Source organism: Polistes fuscatus, unplaced genomic scaffold, assembly GCF_010416935.1.
Source record: "Polistes fuscatus isolate 324 unplaced genomic scaffold, CU_Pfus_HIC Scaffold1, whole genome shotgun sequence".
NCBI lineage: Eukaryota > Metazoa > Arthropoda > Insecta > Hymenoptera > Vespidae > Polistes > Polistes fuscatus.
In genome coordinates, this window is record NW_025112997.1 from 14730272 (window position 1) to 14752372 (window position 22101).

At 31.4% G+C, this 22101-nt stretch overlaps 1 protein-coding gene across 5 annotated transcripts in view; it reads left to right on the forward strand.

Moving 5' to 3' along the window:
* The window catches only part of LOC122514032 (inactive rhomboid protein 1), a 255032-nt gene extending 233575 nt beyond the window's left edge, over positions 1 to 21457 (forward strand). For 2 of the 5 annotated variants that reach the window (XM_043630648.1, XM_043630639.1), the window contains 10 exons: positions 14884 to 15203; positions 15412 to 15498; positions 15896 to 16108; positions 17543 to 17726; positions 18840 to 19076; positions 19201 to 19227; positions 19673 to 19863; positions 19951 to 20247; positions 20323 to 20476; positions 20650 to 21457. In XM_043630648.1, coding sequence (XP_043486583.1) covers positions 14884 to 15203; positions 15412 to 15498; positions 15896 to 16108; positions 17543 to 17726; positions 18840 to 19076; positions 19201 to 19227; positions 19673 to 19863; positions 19951 to 20247; positions 20323 to 20476; positions 20650 to 21081 — 2142 coding nt within the window. In that variant the 3' untranslated portion in view covers positions 21082 to 21457. The remainder of the gene's footprint in view (positions 1 to 14883; positions 15204 to 15411; positions 15499 to 15895; positions 16109 to 17542; positions 17727 to 18839; positions 19077 to 19200; positions 19228 to 19672; positions 19864 to 19950; positions 20248 to 20322; positions 20477 to 20649) is intronic. The other 3 variants (XM_043630659.1, XM_043630668.1, XM_043630677.1) reach the window with 3 other exon arrangements.
* The last annotated feature ends 644 nt before the right edge of the window (positions 21458 to 22101 follow it).

The following is a 22101-nucleotide window of genomic DNA, read 5'->3' on the forward strand; positions in this document are numbered from 1 at the left end:
GTGTGTGTGTGTGTGTGTATATATATTTGCGTCACCGGTACAGCCCTTATCATTTTAAAACAATACTACTCTTTCTCCTCTCTATTCGAGATATCGTTTACTTAACTATACTCCTCTTGTGATAAATTCGATAATGACGATTGCATGCGAATTTAAATTTTCATATTTACCTATACACAAATTTAATAAAAAAAGAGAAAATTTATATATATTATTTATTAAGAGATGAAAATCGAAGTGATCTAAATGTCATGAAAGTATAATTTTTTAAGACAAAATGTGTTTTGTGCAAACGATTGTTATTTTTTTTTTTATATTAATTCGAGACTCGTAACATTTAAAATATCAAAGTAGTCGAAGTTAGAATTATTTTGAATAAATCAAAAAACGCGTCTATATAATTCTTCAAATTTAAGATTTTTGTTTGTCAATCTCATGACAAACAAAATCACTTTGATTTTAACCCATTTGCGTAGTAATTTTTTTTTTCTTTTAAGCTTACTCTTTTGAGGATGATTAGAAAATGATTAAAAAAAAGAAATTTAATTTTGTCCGTGGAACAAGACGGAAACGATTGTCTCGAATTTTTCCTAGGCAAAACAATGGATATTCATCGTTCTTCGTTCTTGTTTTCTCTATCTCTCTTGCTCTCTTTTCTCTCTCTCTCTCTCTCTTTCTCTATTTTTCTAACTTTTTTTTTTCAGTGCACCAAACTTGCTTTCTCTTTTTTACTGTTTCCTCTGTCTTCCCTCCATTCTTCTTTTGGCAAGCGAGTTTTCGATTAAATGGAGAAGAGTAAAAAAGAAAAAAGATAAACAGAGAAAAAAACAGCGACGACGTGCTCTCTCTTCTTTCCAACGGCACACGATTCGCAAACCAGCTGATATTTTTCCTTTTTCTTTGCTTACGCAGAAGACCTAGAGTATACCAACTCTCTTCCAGCTCAATCCCCAATCCCCAACCCCTCCCCTTTCTTCCACCCACGTCGAAAAAGTCCATATCACATGAAAGCCGATTCGCGTTCTAGAAACAAGCAATTTTCCGCAGTCAATATTGCTCGTGCTTGCGACACCATCGAGAGATAAATAGAGAAAGAAAAAGGGGTGAAGAGGGGAAAAAGGAGGGAGAAAAAGATGATGCATCCTACATACACGCATTATCTTTATATTTTTCGTATGACGATGAGATTGAACATAATTACGTACCGCGAATTTGTTCGTGAATTGTTGGTTGTTATTGGTGGTGGACATGGAATTAAGAGAGTCATCATGTTTCCTTTTTTAATATTTAAAAATATTTTTCATACTTTATTGAATCACATATTCTTCTTCTTCTTCTTCTTCTTCCTATACTGTACAGCATGTGAACGTTTATTTATTATATATTGTATATATTATTTATTATTACGAATTCATTTTTTTATTTTAATTGTACCGGATAATACAAGAATTTAATAACCCTCGATTATTTCAAATTAAGTAAATTTAATTTCAAGATATTTGTTTTTGAAGTAAAAAAATAGTTTTCTTTCTATCGGGTATATTGTATTTATTCTTGTTATTATACAATATTTTTTCTTTGTTTTCTTTTTTCTTACTTCTTTAATAGTGTTAGTAGTCTACAATTAAATAATTACAAAATCAAAATAAAATATAATTATGATAATTCTTTTATTTCAAAAGAAAGATCACAAAAATTCGTCCTATATTTAAGAAACTTTTCAGTCATATTAAGAATTAATAGATTACAAAACAATTTTAACCTCTTAATGTTCAGTTAACTTTAATCGTACTTAAAATTGCGCGAAAATAACGTTAAATTGTATTTAAATATGAAAAAGACAGATTTATCGAATATTAAGTCTTACAAATAACATCGATAATCAATTAATTCGATTTAGGGATGGAGTAAAACGTCTACAATAAAAATAAAGTAAGGAATGTTTTTCACTGATTTTATCGGCTTGCCAACAACAGTAGGGCAAAGTTGAAGGCCAAAGGAGTACTTTTTTTAATTATACAACACCACCACTACCACCACCACTATCACTATCACCACCACCGCTACTACTACCACCACTACAGTAATGGTTACTCTTCGTGTTTCACCATGGCCTCTTTTTTTCTTACTTTCCATTCTTTCTCTAACTCTTTCTTAATTTTATTATTATTTTTTTTTTATTTCGTTTCTCTTTTCTACTTTATATTACAGCTTAATACGCACGCAAACCACTCGTAAACACCATGATTCGCACTAAACTATCCTCTTTTTCTCTCTCTCTATGACGAGAACAAAAATTAATAAAATATGGTTAAGAATTTTGTGTTGTGTGTCGTGGTTTAAGCTTCGTATTCGTAAAACTGTCACGCTAAAGCGTTTTCATGGAATGTGTTCATCAGCTTGGATTACCTCTTTCCCCCCCTTCCAACCTTCCCCCATTCTTCCTGACGCCGTTTTCCAGTACTTTACGTCTGAGAACGTTTAAAACAGCTTAAACTAATTTGATAAATCGGACAAACGGATTTTCCCAGTTAACCGAAGTTCTTATCAGCTCTTCCCGGTCGCTCAGAATCTTCTTTCCAATGAAATATAAATGAAATATAATAAGTTTATGCATTAGAGAGAGGAGGAGGGCAGGGGAGAATGAGGGAAGAGGGGAGTAAATGGTTAAATTAATCGATATCACATAGGATATTGGTGATAATTTCATCGATATATCCTAATCGTTCGAGTTTGAATTTTATTCGAATCCAATGGGATTATCCGATGGGATTTTCAGAGGGATAATGTTATTAATCTTCTCGAGGATCCCAAAGTGATGCTTTAAAACGGTCGATTATGTACAACCACCGCCAGTGGGGGATATGTTCTTAAATTAAATTGACAAATTACGAATATCGAGATAATTGTTATGATCGGTCATTTCAATAGTTCTCGAAAAAAATCAATATGTAAATAATAAAATAAACAGATAATTAAAAATAAATAAATAAATTAATTAATTAAAATAAATCTTTCTCGAAGTTTTAATTTTACTCGAATATTTGCAAATTGGATAGAATATATTCTTTCCTAATTTGTTTTCTACCAAAATCTGATTGAATTTTGTTGATCTCGGTGTTTAATTTCAAAATTTGTATACCGAGGTTGTGTAGCTCGGTATGCGAGCAAAATTCGTTTCACAATTATTTATTCGTATAAAAATGATATAAAAAGTACAGAATATTAAATAAAAATAAAATTAATTAATCCTAATTTTTCTTAATAATACTAATACGCTCGGCAAACGACAAATTCGTATTGCAAGACGTCATTCATTAATCAAATCAAAATTTTGTAATCGTAAACCAAGTTATAATATTACGAATCCAAGATTTGACTGTATTTAATTTATTATTGTTTATATTTTTGTACAAATACGGTATTGTTTTAATAGCACGTAATCAGTGCTGAGAAACAAGACTCGTGTGCATGCTTGAATCGGAACAATTTCAAACTGATTAGTTTTTATGTCTAGTAGTTAAAAGGAAAAATAATTTTATTTACGCTAGAGTTAACTTAAAGTGCAAAAAGGTAATAACGATAAATCAATTTACGAAAACTTAATTTAATTAAAAAAGATATTAAGAAGATAAAAAATATGTTTTCAATGAAAACAAATGTAGAAATTGGTAATGATTAATAATAATGATTAATGATTAATTGAAAGAAATATTAAATCTAAAAATAATAAACTTCGCGTGATAAAGCGTAAATTAATTATCCGCCATCTTGATAGCGTTTCAATGTGTTAATAATTTAAGAATAACCAAGAGAATCAATTAAACGGCTGGTTGGTTGGTTGGTTGGTTGGTTGGTTGGTTGGTGGTGGTTCTTCGAATAGAAAAAATTAGTCTCCAGAGGGTTGCTAGAAGAAAGAAGCCAATGAAAAGGAAATGTAAAAGAGAGAGAGAAAGAGAACTGGAGGACAAAAAATTTCGACGAAAATAGAAAAAAAATGTCAGTGAGAGAAACTCACGCGCCGCACACACATATATATACATATATAAAGACACACGTACACGAAACAATTTTTTTTTCTTTTTTTTTTTTTCCCCCAAGAAAATCGCTGTTACGAAAGCCGAATAATAGCCGTGCCACACCGAACTATTTATGAACTCGCGGCCGAGTAATTAGCCTGACGCAAACGTACTAATTAAGGACTCTACGTTACGGATAAATACTACGAAAGAGAACCGTGAAACTTTAAATCGTGAGCAGTTCTCTTAAAAGCACCAACTACGAAAGTTATTCTTCTGCTTTTTCCTCTTCTTCTTCTTCTTCTTCTTACGCTTTCTTTTTTCTCCATTTTCTCTTCTCGTTTTAATTCTTTTTTTTCTTTTTTTTTTCTTTTTTTTTTTTTTTTTTTCTTTCTTTTGGAAGAAATATGGTGAAGATGTGGTAGTTTCTTCTTTTATTTTTCTTAATTTTTAACTACAAAAAAGGATCGGTTATTAACCGAAGAAAAGGAAAAAAAAGCATAAGAAGCAGGGATATTTCTTTGCCAAGAAAAAAAGTCCGTTGATATTCTTTAAACGAATTTTCGACTTAACGATAATAATCATTGGAATGAACTTAAGGAATATTGAATTATAGTCATTTGCGTCTCTAGACAGGAAGGTAAGAGAAGTAAAATATTTTCAGCATTAGTTACTTTCTTAATCGAAATTTAGACACGCCAATTTTCGAGACTGTATTCAAATCGGATGTGCGAACTATAAGTTGGAATATTTTATTTTTATTATTATTTTTATTATATTATTATTATAAAAATTAATATAAATCTGCATAAATATTGTTCATATTTAATTGAATTAATTAACAAGATATTCTTCTATTTTAAATGTTTATAAACGTTTTACTAACTTTCAAATACTTTACTTTTAAGTATTTATATATGATTTATTATAAATATCATAAAAATGGAAAATTAACGAAAGTTCACATTCCGATAATCAAAAAGAGAAAATACAGAGGAGAGAGAGAGAGAGAGATACATACAATATATTATTTTTATTAAAATTAGATCAAACCGATTTCATAACTTTTTTGCAATACTTTATTCCTCTTTTTTCTTTTGTTCATTTTTTCTTTTTTTTCCTTTTCTTTTTTTGTTTAACGTTCCTGCCGCTTTTCGAAGAAACGCAGTGGCGTTTAATTGCGAAAGAGCACTTTGGTTGGTTCCGGAACGATCGATAATGCAATTAACGATCGCGTAACGTATTGCAACGCACACAAGTAGCACAAGGATAAAATCCTGGTCCAGTTTTCGATCGATACAGTGCAATAAACAGTACCCAATGTTAATTTCCACTAGACCGAATTCGAAATGAAATTCCATTTGGTTTTACAATCGCATAAACTTCCTTTTACCACTCGTTTTCTCATTCTGTCTCTCTTTCTCTATCTTCCTTTTTTTTATTTTTCTTTTTTTGTATTCATAACAATTTCATCCAGATTATATCATTTGTCCTCTTACAATTTCATCGTCCTGTTGCCATTAACGTAATCATCGTCATCAAAGAATTAGATGAAAAGAAAAATCTTAAGACTTATTTATTTATATTTATTCGTTCTATTTAAATTCATTTTCTTTCTGGTTCTTTTTTTTGTTTTTTGTTATAGGAAATTGGCAAGGTATTGGAAGAAAAAATAAAAAAAAAGTTAAAATAAAACTACGGATACTTCATTATCTAAAAGAAAAAGGTTTAATTCTGTTTGCAATTTAAAAAAGAAAAACAAAGAAAAACAGAAACTGGAATGACAACATGGATTGGTATGACAATAAGATTTACGTAGATATACTTAACAAACGATTCCAGTTATTAATAAAAATTACAATTAATTAAATTTAATGTGTATCTCTTAGTAGGATACATAAAAAAATGATGTACAAATGATGAAAAGAAAATCTTAAAACTTATATTTGTATTATTTAAATATTTCCTTTTTTTGTTACGCGTGTATTATAATATTAATAGAAAAAAAAGAATAAAATAAAATCAAAGAGATTATATATTTACGGCTTCTTTGCTGCATCCATAAAAAAGAAAAAAGAAAATAGAATTAATAAAACTCTTACGTGATATAACAATAAGATTGTGTTCGTTATTATTTGTTGCGAAGATATAAAAGCGATTTCAGTTGAAAACTTGACGAACACCGTGTATTTTATCTTTTCGAGAGAGTCGAAGCAATTTATCTTGCCGACTTTATATGAGCATTACTCTCGTACGAGGAATATCGAATTCGCACCGCGAAACTTCCGATCCGATCGGATTTCGTTTCGTTGAGCTTTAACGTTGCCAGTTACGAGCAACGACGAAGGCACACACACACACGCGCGTACGCGCGCGCGCATCCACACGCATATACTCGTCGTGTTAAATTTACGCGCGATAAATCTTTGGAAAATCATGAACGTTGTTCATCCACGCGATCTACGTACCAACCGTAAATGAGAAAAGGACAGAGAAATTGAACGAATAAGAGAGACAGAAGTAAGAGTGAAAGAGAGTGAGAGTGAGAGAGATAGAGAGAGAGAGAGAAATATTAACTGCCACATTCTGTGACTTTGTAGAAACGCAAATGAAACGCTAAAGTGAGAGAGAAATATGCTTCAACTCGAAGATCGTGGATCAAAGAGAATGAGTTTGAGTGAGATGGTTAGACGAATGTTAGATAGTGGAAGATGAAATTTATGCGACAAGGGGTTGACGAGCAATTTGAGATCCAACTGACATTACTGTTTTACGAGAGACACTAAAACAATTAATTCGCGATATTATTACGGAAAGTGGTGGTGCATGCGTGACCTTTTAACACGAGATATATTGCAAATGCTTATTTTATACATGTAAAATTACGAAGATGTATTATTTAGGGAAAAAGCATTTCACGATTAATTTTCTCTTTATTTTTGTTTTTTTTTTACATATTTATACATATATTTTATTCATGTTATATTTGAATAAAGTATTATCTTTGAAATACTTGATCATTTATGAAAGGCTTGTACTATTTTAAAATGTCTGACTATATAAAGGTATCCCAGTTTGTACTATTTATAAATGTCCGACTATATGGAAACATCCCGTCCGTACTACTTAAAAATTTTGAACCATATAAAAGTTCCCCTGTTCGTACTATTTAAAAATGTATAATTATATATAAATGCTGACTTGTCCTACTTAAATAATATAAACTATATTTAATGATATCTTTAAAATTCTATGCTAATTATTATTTTTTTAACCTATATTCAAAATTATGATAATATCATCATTGCTATATATATTTCTTCTTAAGAAATAATCTAATAATAAAATATATATAATCATAATTATATATATATGTGGGATGCGAGCACCTCCAAGCCAAACTTAAATAGGCATTCGTGAGGAGATTGGACGTTGGGCCCTGGATAGCTCAATGGCTAAAGAGCAGTCGCCCGGAAAGCGGAAGACCCGGGTTCGAGTCCAGGTCCAGTCAGTCCAACGGCCCAATTTTTTCATGAATCCTACATATATATATATTAAATTAACGAATATAAACGAGAAGGAAAGAAGAAGAAAAAAGTAGAGCAATAGTTAAATAACTCGAATAGTTAAACATTAAACTCTTCTTCCTCTTACAATTAGAAGTAAAAACTAAAATAAGAGAAAAAGAAAAGGATGAGGGTAGTTGGACTTGAAAACAAACAAAAAAAGAAACAAAACAAAAAATAATTAGAGGAGAGATTTAAACACGCGAAACACACAGGCACACACACACACATATTTACATGTACACACATGAACGGCATGATAACATCGAAAAGTCCGCGAAACAACGAGGAGAGCTCCAATTCCGAATTTTATCTTGTAGTAAAGCACACGCCGCCACGTTAAATTTCCCACGCAGCACGCGGCCGTAATTTTTAATCACTTTATTACCGGACGTAACAATGCCTGGAAAAAAATAAAAAAAGAGTAAGAGAGAGAGAGAGAGAGAGAGAGAAACGTTATCTCCATACACGACTGTCGTTCTCGTAGTCAGAAAAATGTTGTCCTCCTATTCATAAAAATATAATGTACATAGAATATACGGTAAAAACATATTCCGAACCAGTTTGGCCATTACATATTTTTTCAAATCTGACGTTTTTGAAAAACTTTTTCTCTTTCTCTTTCTTTCTCTTTCTATTTTACATATATACATATATATATATATATTATATATATCTTGCTGTTCCTATCTATGTACATACCTATCTACTATACCAACTCGTGTTACATCTCCACGATGCATCCCGTAGGAAACGTTCGTGTATAATATGTATCTACGATATAACTACACTCGGTCTCTCGAGATTTGATATGTACGCATGTGTGTAAATTTACCGAGAAAACACATGTGAAAAGATGTCTATGCATATATATATGTATATATGTATATCATGTATGTATATATGTACATAAGTGTGTGTATGTATAAGAGAAAGAGAAGAAGAATATCAAGAGAATCCAACAGCATAGTGTTCTGCACAACATTCATGAATATTTTGACGTATTCTTGTTACTTCTTTTACAAACTGTTCGTCGGTGTGCTAAAAAACGAAAGAAAGAAAGAAAAGAAAAGAAAAGAAAAGAAAAAAAGAAAGAGAGTGAAAAGAATAAATAAAAAGAGTCAGCGAAGGGAATGAATTTTTAAAACACGTTCTTCCTTCCTTCCTTCCTTCAAGAACACTTTTCTTCTTTTATTTTTTTTCATCTCTCTCTCTCTTTTCATTCATCTCTATCTTTTTCTCATAAAAGTCACGATCACAGTAAATCGTTCGATCTGATTGCAAGGATCTTTCGAGGAAGAGAAGCAAAATTAGTTTTCGCAGAGAATATCTCATGAAAAAATAATACCATCTCGAGATAACTACATTCTCTGAGTATCTCGTATTACTTACACGCACACACTCATATACATTCATATATTTCATTTATATATGTATATATGAGAGAGAGAGAGAGAGAGAGAGAGAAAGAGAGAGAGAAAAGGCAAGAGAGAGTCTCCCTTAAATTACTGCTTGTCGTATTTAATTGAAAAGCAACACGCAGCACGCACGAATCTAACCGAGAACTATAAATTTTCGAATTAACTATTGTGCACAGTCTCTCTCTCTCTCTCTCTCTCTCTCTTTCTCTATCTATCTATCTATCTATCTCTCCGTGTCTTTAATTCTGTAACTTTCTCTAACACTCCACCACCGACATTATAATTCCTTCTGGAATATTTGTTATGCTTGCTTGCAACTTCAAATATCTCTTCTTTCATTAACAATAATTGCAATGTTTTATGGTATAAACAAAAATTATTAAATTGAAACGATGTTCTTCTTTTTATTAAAACATTTTATTATTTCTTTATTATACTCCTTTATTGTTATTCCAAAAAATTATTTTGTATTTATCGTACATATATAATACATCGGAATGATTCGTAGAAATCAACGTCATTATATTACGTCATTATTTACTTTTTCAATATTCAAATATTCGAAAAATATTCGATATTGGAAAAATTTCTATTATAATATAACTGTATAAATAATTACAAATGCATTATTGTACGATAGGAAGAGATTTTTAAAAAATATAATTTTCATATATACGTTGAAAAAGTAAATTTGCCTTTAGCAGTACCGTAACAATGTACATATGAAAAATATCGAATATAAATAAGTTTTATTATCGTCGTAGGAGAGATAACAAAACTCAATGCAATACAGCAGAGCAGAACACAACAGAACGCTAAGTTGTCATAATCGAGATAGAATCTAGCTCGGATAACAGTTTTTCCATATAATCATCATATATGTTCGATCGAATGCCGAAGGCTATGCATTATGAATTCAAATGATCGAACGTCCCATTAAATTACATTTTTCTTCATGCTTTATATCTTGGAAATATACATATGCAGAATTGTTCAAATAAAGTTTTACGCATATTGTTTTTCTTTTTAAAACCAAATATGACATCTATATTTTATTTCTTTTAATACATAGATAAATGACACAAAAATATTACAATAAAAAAAAAAGCTAATTGAAAAGATACTCTCTTTAAGCTAGTGTCATACAGTTTGATAAAAATTATTTGAATATTAAGACGAATTAATATTAACTTCCATTCAAAAAACAATCTAAAAAATTTCCAACAAATTTCTTCCATATTTAATGATTAAACATTTTGTATATTACTACATAAATATAATTAATATTTTTGATTTTTAAACAAAAATTTTGTAATATTACTTTATTTGAATTATCTTATATATTCGTATTATAGTACGAACAGGGGACCCTTTATATGGTCAGACATTTTTAAGTAGTATCAGAAAGAGTATCCTTACATGGTCAGACATTTGTAAGTAATACGAACCAGAAATCCCTCAAATATTTTTAAATCATAAGTGTTTTAACATATCACACACACCATAATAGATTGCTTTTAGTTTAATTTAGAGAAAGAAAGGAGAAGAAGAAACAAAATGAAAAATAGAGAGAGGAAAAAGGGAGGAGACGAAAAAGAAAAGAAAAAAGTTTCGAATGATACAAAGCGGAAAAATGATCGACTGTAGTGAAAGGCAAATATTAGTCTAAGGGCCGAGTTGCGATCTTGATAAATAAATAAAGAACCGGTCTAATGGAATACAAATTTACTTGATGTTAAAATTAAACGGCACTCAAAGGATCGTTAATTAAGACAAACCAAAAAGTTAAAGCTTTCGGATCGACTTCCTTTTTCTATCTCTATTTTTTTTTATTATATCTTGTTTTTATTTTTACGAAAGTTAAACAAATCGTTACGTTTACTTTCTCTCTCTCTCTCTCTCTTTTTCTTTGCTTCGTTTAAAATAAAATCGATAATTATTCGCAAACGTTTCCTATTTTTATCGTATTACGTTTGTCCAATGATAATACTCAAAACTTATATATACGTGTGAACATCTGTTCGTGTAGGTATATGCTACGTACGTGTGAATGTGTATGTATATATGTATCTATGTTTGAATATCTGTGTTTGTGTTTGTGTAGTAGGTCATATATGAACTTCTCACAGTGGATGCCGATGAACTTAGCAAGTGAACACGTCACAAGCAGACTTGGTCTGACCAATCACCTACTGCCACTACTGTACTTCTCCGTGTCTGTCCATTGCAGTAGCTAAAACTTCGTCTATTCTCTTCTCTCCCTTTCTCTCTCTATATATAATAGATATATGTAACTCTTTTATTTGTAAAAATGTGAATATCTCGTGAGGTAGCGAACCTGTCGAAAAAATATATTTTCACTAATTTCTTTGATACAAAGAAAAACATCGCACGGTAGCAATTTTTTCTCCGCAACTAGGAAACAGTGATTGGTTAAATTGTTTTTATATAATAGAACCATTTATTTCTTTCTTTTTTTTCACAGTACGATTGCATTTGTTGAAATTTAATCTCTACGTGCAAACATTTATCACTGTTAAATATTATAAATGTGTTATTATTAATTCGTGTGTTTTTTGCTTGAAGTGTAAACAAAGATCAAACTGTTTTTTTTTAGATCTTAAATATACCTTTGTGAGATATGATAATTTGGGAAATTAAGAAATTCACGGGCTTTTGGAAAAATATATATTTTATACAAAATAAAAGTAACACAAACAAATATTTATACTAGATTCAATCCCTAACAAGATATTCTAATATTTTACAATAAACAAGACAATATTCTGGATATGATTTAAATTTCTAATATTACTATCTAATAATATTAAAATGATCCCTCATAAAAATAAAATATCAATTAAAATCTAATCTCTAAAATTGAAGTAAACATAAGAAAGGATAAAAAAAAATCAATATTAATATAATACAATTTTAAACAATGTTTATCTTATAAAATATTTTCATTCCGTATAGATATTTTGTCAACGTTTATAATCGAATCTAATAGTGGCATAATATTCGAAATTCATAGAGGATAATATCGGTAATGGGATCTAAGCTGGCTTAGATGCTACTTCGACATTGCATTTATAACGTTACTATCGTAGGTAACGTAACACTATATAATCGTGTAACACGTTTATATACCTTTGGATGTGTATGAAAGATAAAAGCCGATCGTAGGTATTAAACAGGACTGAATTGGAATATAACCTGGACGCAGCAACTCCTACACACTTAATACAACAAACAAATCGATATTAACCGATGACTATGAACTTCCTTCTTGTCGTAGTTGTGTCGTCGTCATTGTATTTGTATGCGTGGAACACTTTTAATAATAATTATTACAAAAATCCTTAAGTTTTACTTTACTTTGCTTACTTCTCAACTTTTTTTGCCTTTTTAATTTTCATTAGTGTTCAAATTTCCCTTTTATATTAATAATTAATTAATATTACATTTAATTTTTTTTTTTAAAGTACAAAACATTTTTTTCAAGTTATTTTTGAGTGAGGGTATCTAAATATTTTGTTAAATAAAAAGTTATATTATTATATTATTATCATTACTTCCATACAAAACGTATTATTGGAAAGCATCATCGATATTTACCATTAACGGACCTTGAACCATGATATAACGCGATTGATTATAAATGCATTACACGTTTATAAATAATGACATAGCTAATTAGATAAAATAATTCACAAATTCGCAAGCTCATTAACGATCATTGTAAAATCAAATTACCATGGAGGGTCTAACCCAACCAGCCAGTCCCTTCCCTTCCTACTCCTCTTCCGATCAATTGTTGCCCATGTTCTCCTGCGTGCATCGGCAATCGACGTGAAAGCTCATAAGTTAATATCAATGAATGACGTTCCGGGATTCTCGAAATTAACAGCTAACGCGATAATACTATTATAGATTCCGTGACTATAATGGACGCGAAGTCCTCTGTCGTGTTAAAGTACGACGATTGTTGAATGAATAATCGAAACATCATTATTGTGTATGTATTCCACGGTGAGATGATTTTTAAATGATTGTCTTTTCTAATTAGATTCGAGATGATTAAATGAACGTTAAGATGAAATTATTAACGTTTAACAAACACGGTTATCATCGTTAATAACCCTTTGCGGCACAGAATTGTGGAAAATAAAAAGACCTGTTGCACAGAAATTTTATTTCTTTTTTTTAAATTGCATTATATTTTATACTGAGTTGTTTTCTTCTAGAAATTGTAGGAAAAAATGTTTTAGTCACGTCAGAGATAACTTTACTGTGCAAAGAATTAAAGGCAAAATTATTATTTCGAATATTTTTGATGTAAGGTAAAATTACAAATTTAACACGGTCCATGATTAGGTTGTGAGACATGGATCGTGTAAGAAAGATATATGAACTTTTAACCAAATGATTTGTTTGAATATCAACTAAATAATTAACAGTAGAATATTCCACAGAATGAGCTTAAAATGTTGAAACTTATTACATTTGTAGCAATTATCGTAAAGAAAATGTTTCATTTTAATAAACAAAGCATACGAAAAAAACAAATAATCGCGTTTAGAATTAGATCGAATAATTTCATACAAATGATAGCGAAATGTAGGGATGTAGATTCTATAATTGGTGGTAAAAGTAGTAAATGCTCGTTTTGTAGATGCATCTGCGAGAGTTTAATGAAAAATCTTGAATTTCTTTTGCACTCTCTTTATCTAATTTTCTTTGATTGTGGAGTCTCTGTAGAAAAGCAAGTATTTCAAATGCGGAAAGACGTTATCGTCTGGTGCATCTGTGTTACTTCGAGAACGTGCAATTCGAGGAATCTCTAAAAGGGAATATCGTGCTGCCCTTTGAAAGGGAAACAACCACTAGTTCGCGTAGGAGCTAGCTTGATATGCGGTTAGAGGCGCTTAAGCTCGTTAAAAACGACATCAAACCCGATAACTTTCTGCGAATACGAGCGTAACCTTGTAATTTGCCGGCTTTCGTGCATATCGTTAGAAAATGATTACGATACTTCCTACCACGAATTACAGAAGACTATAACAACCGGCATAAGAGAATGAGAGAGAAAGAGAGACATATACGTTATCATAATTTTATCTCTAAAATGGTATGCGTTCCTAACCTTTAATTGTAGTTAAGAAACCTATCTTAACGATCCAAGTTCTTCGAACTTTTCTTATCTCATATGAAAATCCTTACTTATTTTAATAACATATTCAACGTTACCCTACCTCCAGCTGTAAATTCAAAATACCAACGTGACGCGCGCAGTGTCTCGATTCTTTGATCGATCGGTCGAAGCATACAGTCAGCGCCATCTACCGATTATCGATGCGAATCAAAAGTGCCGCGCATTTGACCCCCTGGTGATAGGCAACCCGTAATGCGTGTGCGCAAAGAAAGTAATCTACATTGATTTGATAATTATTTTATGAAATAAATAATCAACCGAAAATATATATTAGATCGTCAACTATACAATATATACCTTTAAATAATAATGTTTAACAAGTTAAATAAAAAAAATTAAGGAAAGTATAACGTAAATTCTAAAAACGAAGTGAAATGAATGAAATAAAAGTAATTAAGTAAATATTGTAAACCTATAAATTCACTCGCAGTCTTTGCAATAAACTACTACTACTACTATATTTAAGGGATTACACCACCTTAGATCGTAGAAACTAGTATAATAAAAAAATTTTTGTTTGACATAATTTTCAAGTAGGGTCATTTTTTTATGTTAGTTTTTCAAAACATTAAGATGTTGTAACCCTTTAAGGGACGTGTTTATTGATACAATTTTTAATATTGTTCGATCTAATTTGAATTTTTGTTGTTATGTTATTTCAGTCAATGACGAGACAACGTCCAAGAGAAAGATCTCGAACGAGGCCAGAATCTCGAAGTTTTCCACCGAGCGTAATCGCGTATCTGTCAAGGGCAGAAGGTGTATCATCCCCAGAAAGCGGCCAGGAAGAAGAAGAATCGTTTTTCGAAAGACCACCTCCTCCACCACCGCCATTACCTCCGCCAGCTTTGTCGAGTCAGCAACAATCCCAAACGCAAATCGAACAGACTACTGGTGGATTGGCTAAAGCCGAAGATGTCGATAGCAAGATAGAAATTCGAGATTCTGGGAACGAACGTGATACGAGCGAGGAATTGGTCAGGTATCGTCAGATTCATCCTTCCAATCCTTCTATCTTCGTATCCTTATTCAGTCATTTCCGTTCCTTTCCTTCAACCGTCCAATATTTTATCGACCACAATCGCGACAAATATCGAATAGTACCTTTAACTCTAACTTAGTTTTAGGTTTCCCCTTTTTTTAGGAAAAAAAAAACAAATGGAAGTAAATTTACACGATTTCTTTTACAGGTTCGCACAGCAAAAAGATGAAAGGAGTACGATTGACGGACAAGTTAGGAGACCTCATCAGGTCACGAGGGACCATTATACTTCAAGGTATGTGTTTAATCGATAATTAATTATTATTTTAATTCCTTTTAATTCGGTTTTACTTTAATATCACGCTTTCACATTGATTTATTGTATTTTTTATCGAATCTAAATTAATTGTTATTATTTTATATACCATGATTGATGATTAACGTAGTATTTAAATTATAAAAAGTTGAAAAAAAATTTATTTAATCAATAATTTACATACCGCCATACTATTGTTAGACCACGTGTGCTCGTCGTCAAGAATTATTAGAAGTAATAATATATAATTATTAAAAAAATAATAGAATTTGTTATTTAAATTTTACATGCATAGATGCGTTTGTATTAATTGGAAATTGAATAAAAAATAGTATTTCGACGTTTCGAGCACACGAGATACGCTTTACAACGATAGATATTACAGAAAAACAAGTTGGAGCAGGTCGAAATACGACAGCCCACTGAGGGAAGACACAAGGCGACAAGACAAGATGCAGCATGACGATGGTGTCTCTCTGAGAAGGGAAATGACCGGTGGTACGAGAATCTCGCCTAGTACCATCGATCGTGTCTTCGATAATAGTAATCGACGGCAATATGGCATGGGAATCGTTGGACGATTCTTTGGGTATGTTTGTTCATCATATTTATCACAAAAATTTATTTTAAAAATTTATTTCAAAATAAAATCCCTTTATAAACATTTTGACACTTTAAACCGAAACTATTACATAAATAATTTTATTACAATTATATTATTATTTATATATAAATATTAATATTCAATATATCTATATAAAAAGTATAATAAAGACTGTTTATTTTACTTCAATTTACACACTTTCTAATTATTTTAAATATTTTCGGTGTAAAATCCATTTACAAATTTTGATATTTCATATGAATTATATAATATTTTTTGATAATATATAATTCAATAATTATAAGTTTTTATGAAAATATTTTTCAATATAATATTCTCTCTCGATCTAATATAAATATTAATATAAATAATTAGATTTTTAATTTCCGAATGAAAAATACAATATAATAAGAACGAATTCTCGACAATTTATTCAGGCGAAACGCTCTTTCACTTTTCACCGTTCGTTTAACGAAGTTAGTTCTATGTACTAAGCAACGTACATAGAATGAGAAAGAGAATGAGAATGAGAATGAGAAAGTGAGAAAGAGAGAGAGAGAGAGAGAGAGAAAGCATAGTTTCCTATGAAACAAAGACTTCTCTGAAGCAAGACTCAAGAATCTCATGCATAAATAAATATTAATGGAAAAAGCTGTTTGTACCAATTCAAAATTGGATCTCTAAGTTTGTACTTTGGTTTCCTACTACTACGTTAAGATATTGTGACGTTATAATTGTAAGGTAAACTTCGAATAAATATCCTGATCGGTAACTTCTTCTTCATTTTTCTTGATGATTATGATGATAACCATGACAATGACGATGACAATGATCGATTACGATAAATATGATAATGGTTATGATCTTAATGATGATGATGATTAATTTATCAACGTAATATATTTTATCATAACCAATCATTATGATTGATCTCATAGAAATATGAAGGTATTCGTAATTTTTCCTAATTCTATTATTAATCATCATTTCTTTTTCCTTCTTTTTTTTTCAAACGATATTCCAACATATATTTTTCACGTTGTAAGAAAAAGCAAAAACAAAAAAAAAAAGAAAGGAAAGATAAAACGAAGAAAAAACAAGAAAAAGAGAAAGATGAACGAGGAGTCGACGAATGACTCGTTTAAAGTTAGAATTTCAAGGTGGATAATAATGGGATCCGGGTGTGACAGGAAATGTCATCTTTGATACGGAGAATGATTGATACGAATCCACGACATTTTATTAAATGTCACGAGACGTTGCCGTAGTCCGTAGTCGTTTGGTTTGATGGTAGTGGTAGACGTGACGTGAAACTAAAAAAGAAAGAAAGAGAGAGAGATATGAGGAGAGAAAGAAAAAAGGAAAAAATAGATAGATATATTCTTAAATTTGTTCTTTTCTGTTTTCCTATATTTGCAGAAGATCCTTTCGAAAGAGCGTAACCAACAAACCGGAAGTGAGAAAGCAATTGGACGATTTCGAGGATCACAGACCTTACTTTACATATTGGATCACGACGGTGCAGGTTCTCATTCTGATAATATCTTTGGCGTGTTATGGTTTTGGACCTGTTGGTTTGGAACTCAATCATAGATCAGCAAGGGTAAGTTATAATTCATTCTTACAATTTATTTATTCATGCATATGTTTACTCCTTTTTTTGCTTTTTTTTTGACATATAAGATTAATTATTAGCTTTTATCCAAAAATCAATTATTTTTTACTAATAAGAGTAGAGCCTAATTGACAGGACAACGATTTTTTGGAGGAAATTCTACACAGTTATAAAAGTTCATCAATATCATCATACACTGTATAAGCAGTAAGACCTAATTAATTATAATTTATAGTAACAAAATAACAGTATATATCTTTAATTATTAATAATTGTGTGAATTCATGTCTTTTTCTATATTAGGAAGAACATTTCTTCCCTCAGGTTTTGTCAGGGATTTTTTGAACATTTTTTCAAATTTGAATCAGGGATTTTTTTTAGCTATATACTCCTTTCAATCTGCTTAAAACTTAGCTTAAACACACTTCCCTCCCCCGTGCTCTAAACATAGCCATCTAAAGCATATATTCTAAATTGACCAAAACCCTCTGGCCATTCTATAGATTGACCAGACAATGTAAGAAAAACATGCTCAAAATATATGTTGCTCAATCTTATAGGACATTCTATAGAATGCTTCCGGGCAATCTATACAATGCTCGGATTCTGTACATTGACCACAACATACATATATATATAAAATCGTTAACCCAAGCAATTACGAATAAAACTTTATACCCGATAATTGATAGATTGCAAATGTTATGCAAACCGCGCGTGCCGTCGTGTGTGCTCTCAACAAATCGTTTCCCTATAAATAATCATGAGGTGCTACGGTCGTCGCGTTATTCAACGTCGTCGTACCTCGATTTGCTCCATTTCTATCACGATCCTTCGTATCTCTATTCTGTCTATGTGTGTGTTTGTATGTGTGTGTGCTAATATGTATTTGCTTATCTATCTATGTATGTACATATACATTTGCGTATGGGACCATTTATACGCTAAATAGAATTTCGAATTCATCTTCGTCTATTGAATACACATTTAGTCTTTTTAGTTTTTTTTTGTATTAATCTTTCTTTTTTCTTTTTAATTGTTTTCTTATATCAGATGTGTTGTGGTATATTTATTATTAATTATCTTTTTATTTGTTTACAGGTTTTGGTAACGAGTTTATCATTGCAAGAGGTCGATTATCAAGAGCCTGCAAATTTCTGGTTTGGACCAAGAGCAGCGGATTTGATTCATCTCGGTGCAAAATTTGCACCCTGTATGCGTCGAGATATTAAAATATTAAAAGAGATCGACATATGGAGAGAAAGAGAACGCGATACTGCTTGCTGTATTAGAAACGATGATTCCGGTTGTGTACAATCGAGTAAAGCCGACTGTTCAGTGAGTTCAATTTGATTTTATTGTTTAATTGTTTACTATTCAATTTATTTCAATATTTTGGTTTTTTTATATTGTAAAGATCCTATTGATAATATAAATTCTAATTTTGTTACTAAATCAACTGGTCCGAGGATTGAAATCAACAATTACGGTAAATTTAATGCCCCATTATGCATGAATCCGTTTCACGATTCACGTTTAATGAATTAGCAGCTGTATTGTTAATATTTATTATTATCGTTTCTATTACGTTGACTGCCATGTGGATCATCCGTAACTGACGTTTGTTTTTTCGATGGGAGAACCATGTGGGTCATCTGTAACCCGTTTTACTAATATTTTGTTTTATATTTAATCTCATTGTTAGAATTGTTACCCCTACAGGAAAGCATATAACACTCGCGTGGCAGTCAACGTGTTAATGTAAAAGTGTAAATAGAATTATATTAATGTTACCCGAACTTTGAGATATGCCATTTTTTCTTTAGAAATAATTAAGTATATAATAATAATATTATATAATATAGTAGGTTTATAATATAAATGTGTAACAAAATTAAAAAGTATAGTAATTGAATAAAAACGAAAATATATAGAATACAATATCGACCTGGAAAAAATGGGGCCCTGGAGACAGTGGACCCGGTGGACGAATAAGTGGATCCGTTTGTGGTTTGGATCCAAAATTTTGTGATGCACCAGCGAGCATAGCCCCATATGAATGGCCAGATGATATCACCAAATGGCCTATCTGTCGAAAAACTAATCCGTTCAGTCAGCGGTACAAGTATGTATGAAACTATAATCAGTAATTAATCATGCATTTAATATTAAAAATAATAAACTTATCAATTAAATTTTATTAATTTATTAGCAAAAATTTGAATCAAAGAGGAAATGGAAACTTCCCGATTGGTCGATACAAAGACAAAATGGCGGAGCACATGGTTTGCGAGGTGATAGGACATCCCTGTTGTATTGGTATTCATGGAATGTGTAGAATAACAACAAAGGAGTATTGTGACTTTGTTGGTGGTTATTTCCACGAGGAAGCATCCTTGTGCTCCCAAGTCGAATGCCTCCATGACGTTTGCGGTATGATACCGTTCCTCCATCCTGAATGGCCGGACCAGTTTTACAGATTATTCACTACGACTTTTCTTCATGCTGGGTAGTATCGCTATCCTTGTTTTATAAACTCTCGGTATCTTAACCGATCTATGGATTTAAACATGTCATTTTTCAGAATTCTACACCTGGGGATCACTCTGCTGATTCAATATTTCTTGATGAGAGACTTGGAAAAGTTAACGGGTTCGTTGCGTATCGCTTTGATCTATTTCATCGGTGCGTTAGCTGGAAATCTGGCCAGTGCCATATTCGTTCCTTACAGAGCGGAGGTAATAATAAAATAATATTAGAATTATCCGGAAAAATTCGCGTGCCGATTTATATTTTGAATATATATACATGCTTTCCAGGCAACCCAATATTTGCACGTACTATCATTTAAATTTGACTAGAACAAAAATCAAATACAATGCAATACATTATAAATATTTTATTGTTTCAGGTTGGTCCAGCTGGTGCACACTTTGCATTACTCGCAACATTAGTCGTCGAGGTCCTGAATAGCTGGCAAATGCTGAAACATCCAAGGCGAGCACTTATCAAGTTACTCACCACACTCTTCGGTTTACTAATACTCGGTGTTTTACCATGGATCGACAACTATGCGCACCTATTTGGCTTTATCTTCGGCTTCTTTGCGGCTTACGCATTCATGCCTTTCGTCTCCTTCGGCCATTACGATAGGCGTCGTAAAATCTTTATTATCTGGGTTTGCCTCGTACTCATAGTCAGTCTATTCATTCTACTTCTTGCCCTCTTTTACAACGTCCCCCTCTATGATTGCGAGGCCTGCAAGCTGTTCAATTGCATACCCTTTACGCGCGACTTTTGCGCCTCGCAAAATATCAACATCAAAAGGGAAGAGCCTGTATGACACACGGGGCCGCGGTTCAAAGTCGAGCGCGAAGTACCGTTCGGCCCCCGATCCTACGCTCGTTCTCATCCTACAACAACAAAAACAACAATTGCAACAACAATAAGCCCAAAAATCTCGATCCAACGGATTCTCTTAGCCCACCTGGCTATAATCCTCTCGAATCCTCCGTACGATCGTCATCTGCGATACCTGAAGGAATGATCGAGATCCAATACTGTCTCTTGTTCTCTTTAAAATTGTACAAAAAAAAAAAAAAGAAAAAGAAAGAAAAGAAAAAAAGTAACATTGACACATAACATAGTGTCTCGAAGAAGTGCAAAAAATCCAATGAAGTGGCGAATCGATCGGATTCGAATGAATATTCAAAGAAAAAGAAAATGATTAAAACCACGAAGAATAAGAACAAAATATATTCACTACGTTGTTGTTGTTTTCTGTGCTTCTTTCTCCATTTCTTCTTCGCTCACTGCCAAGAGAATGCAACTGCGAAGAACGACTACGATGGCGACTAAACTTACTAAAGATCGAGATGATGAACCGACATAATGCCTTAAACAAGTATAATCGCAAGTACTCTCTCGTCGTTCTTCTCCTTCTCGAGTAAATAAATAAAAAAATAAAGAAAGAAAGAAAGAAAGAAAGAAAGAAAGAAAGAAAAAAAATTAAATAAATAAATAATTAATTAAAAATACAACACAAGATTTAGAATTCTCGATTTTGGAGCGATTATGAGCCTTGATGGAATGTATATAAATACATATATATATTTACGTATTACTATTATTATTATTATTATTATTATTATTATTATTATTAATAATATTATTAATATTATTATTATTATTATATTATTATTATGATAATATTAACTAAATAACCGAGTTGCACTTTTTTTTCTTCTTTTTTTTTCTAAACTCGAGATCATGAATTACAAATAAGCGCACTATCTTTCGAGGATTCGTCGAGAAGATTAATTCTGATGCCGATCCGAGGAAGGGGAATCCGTTGAGATACGAG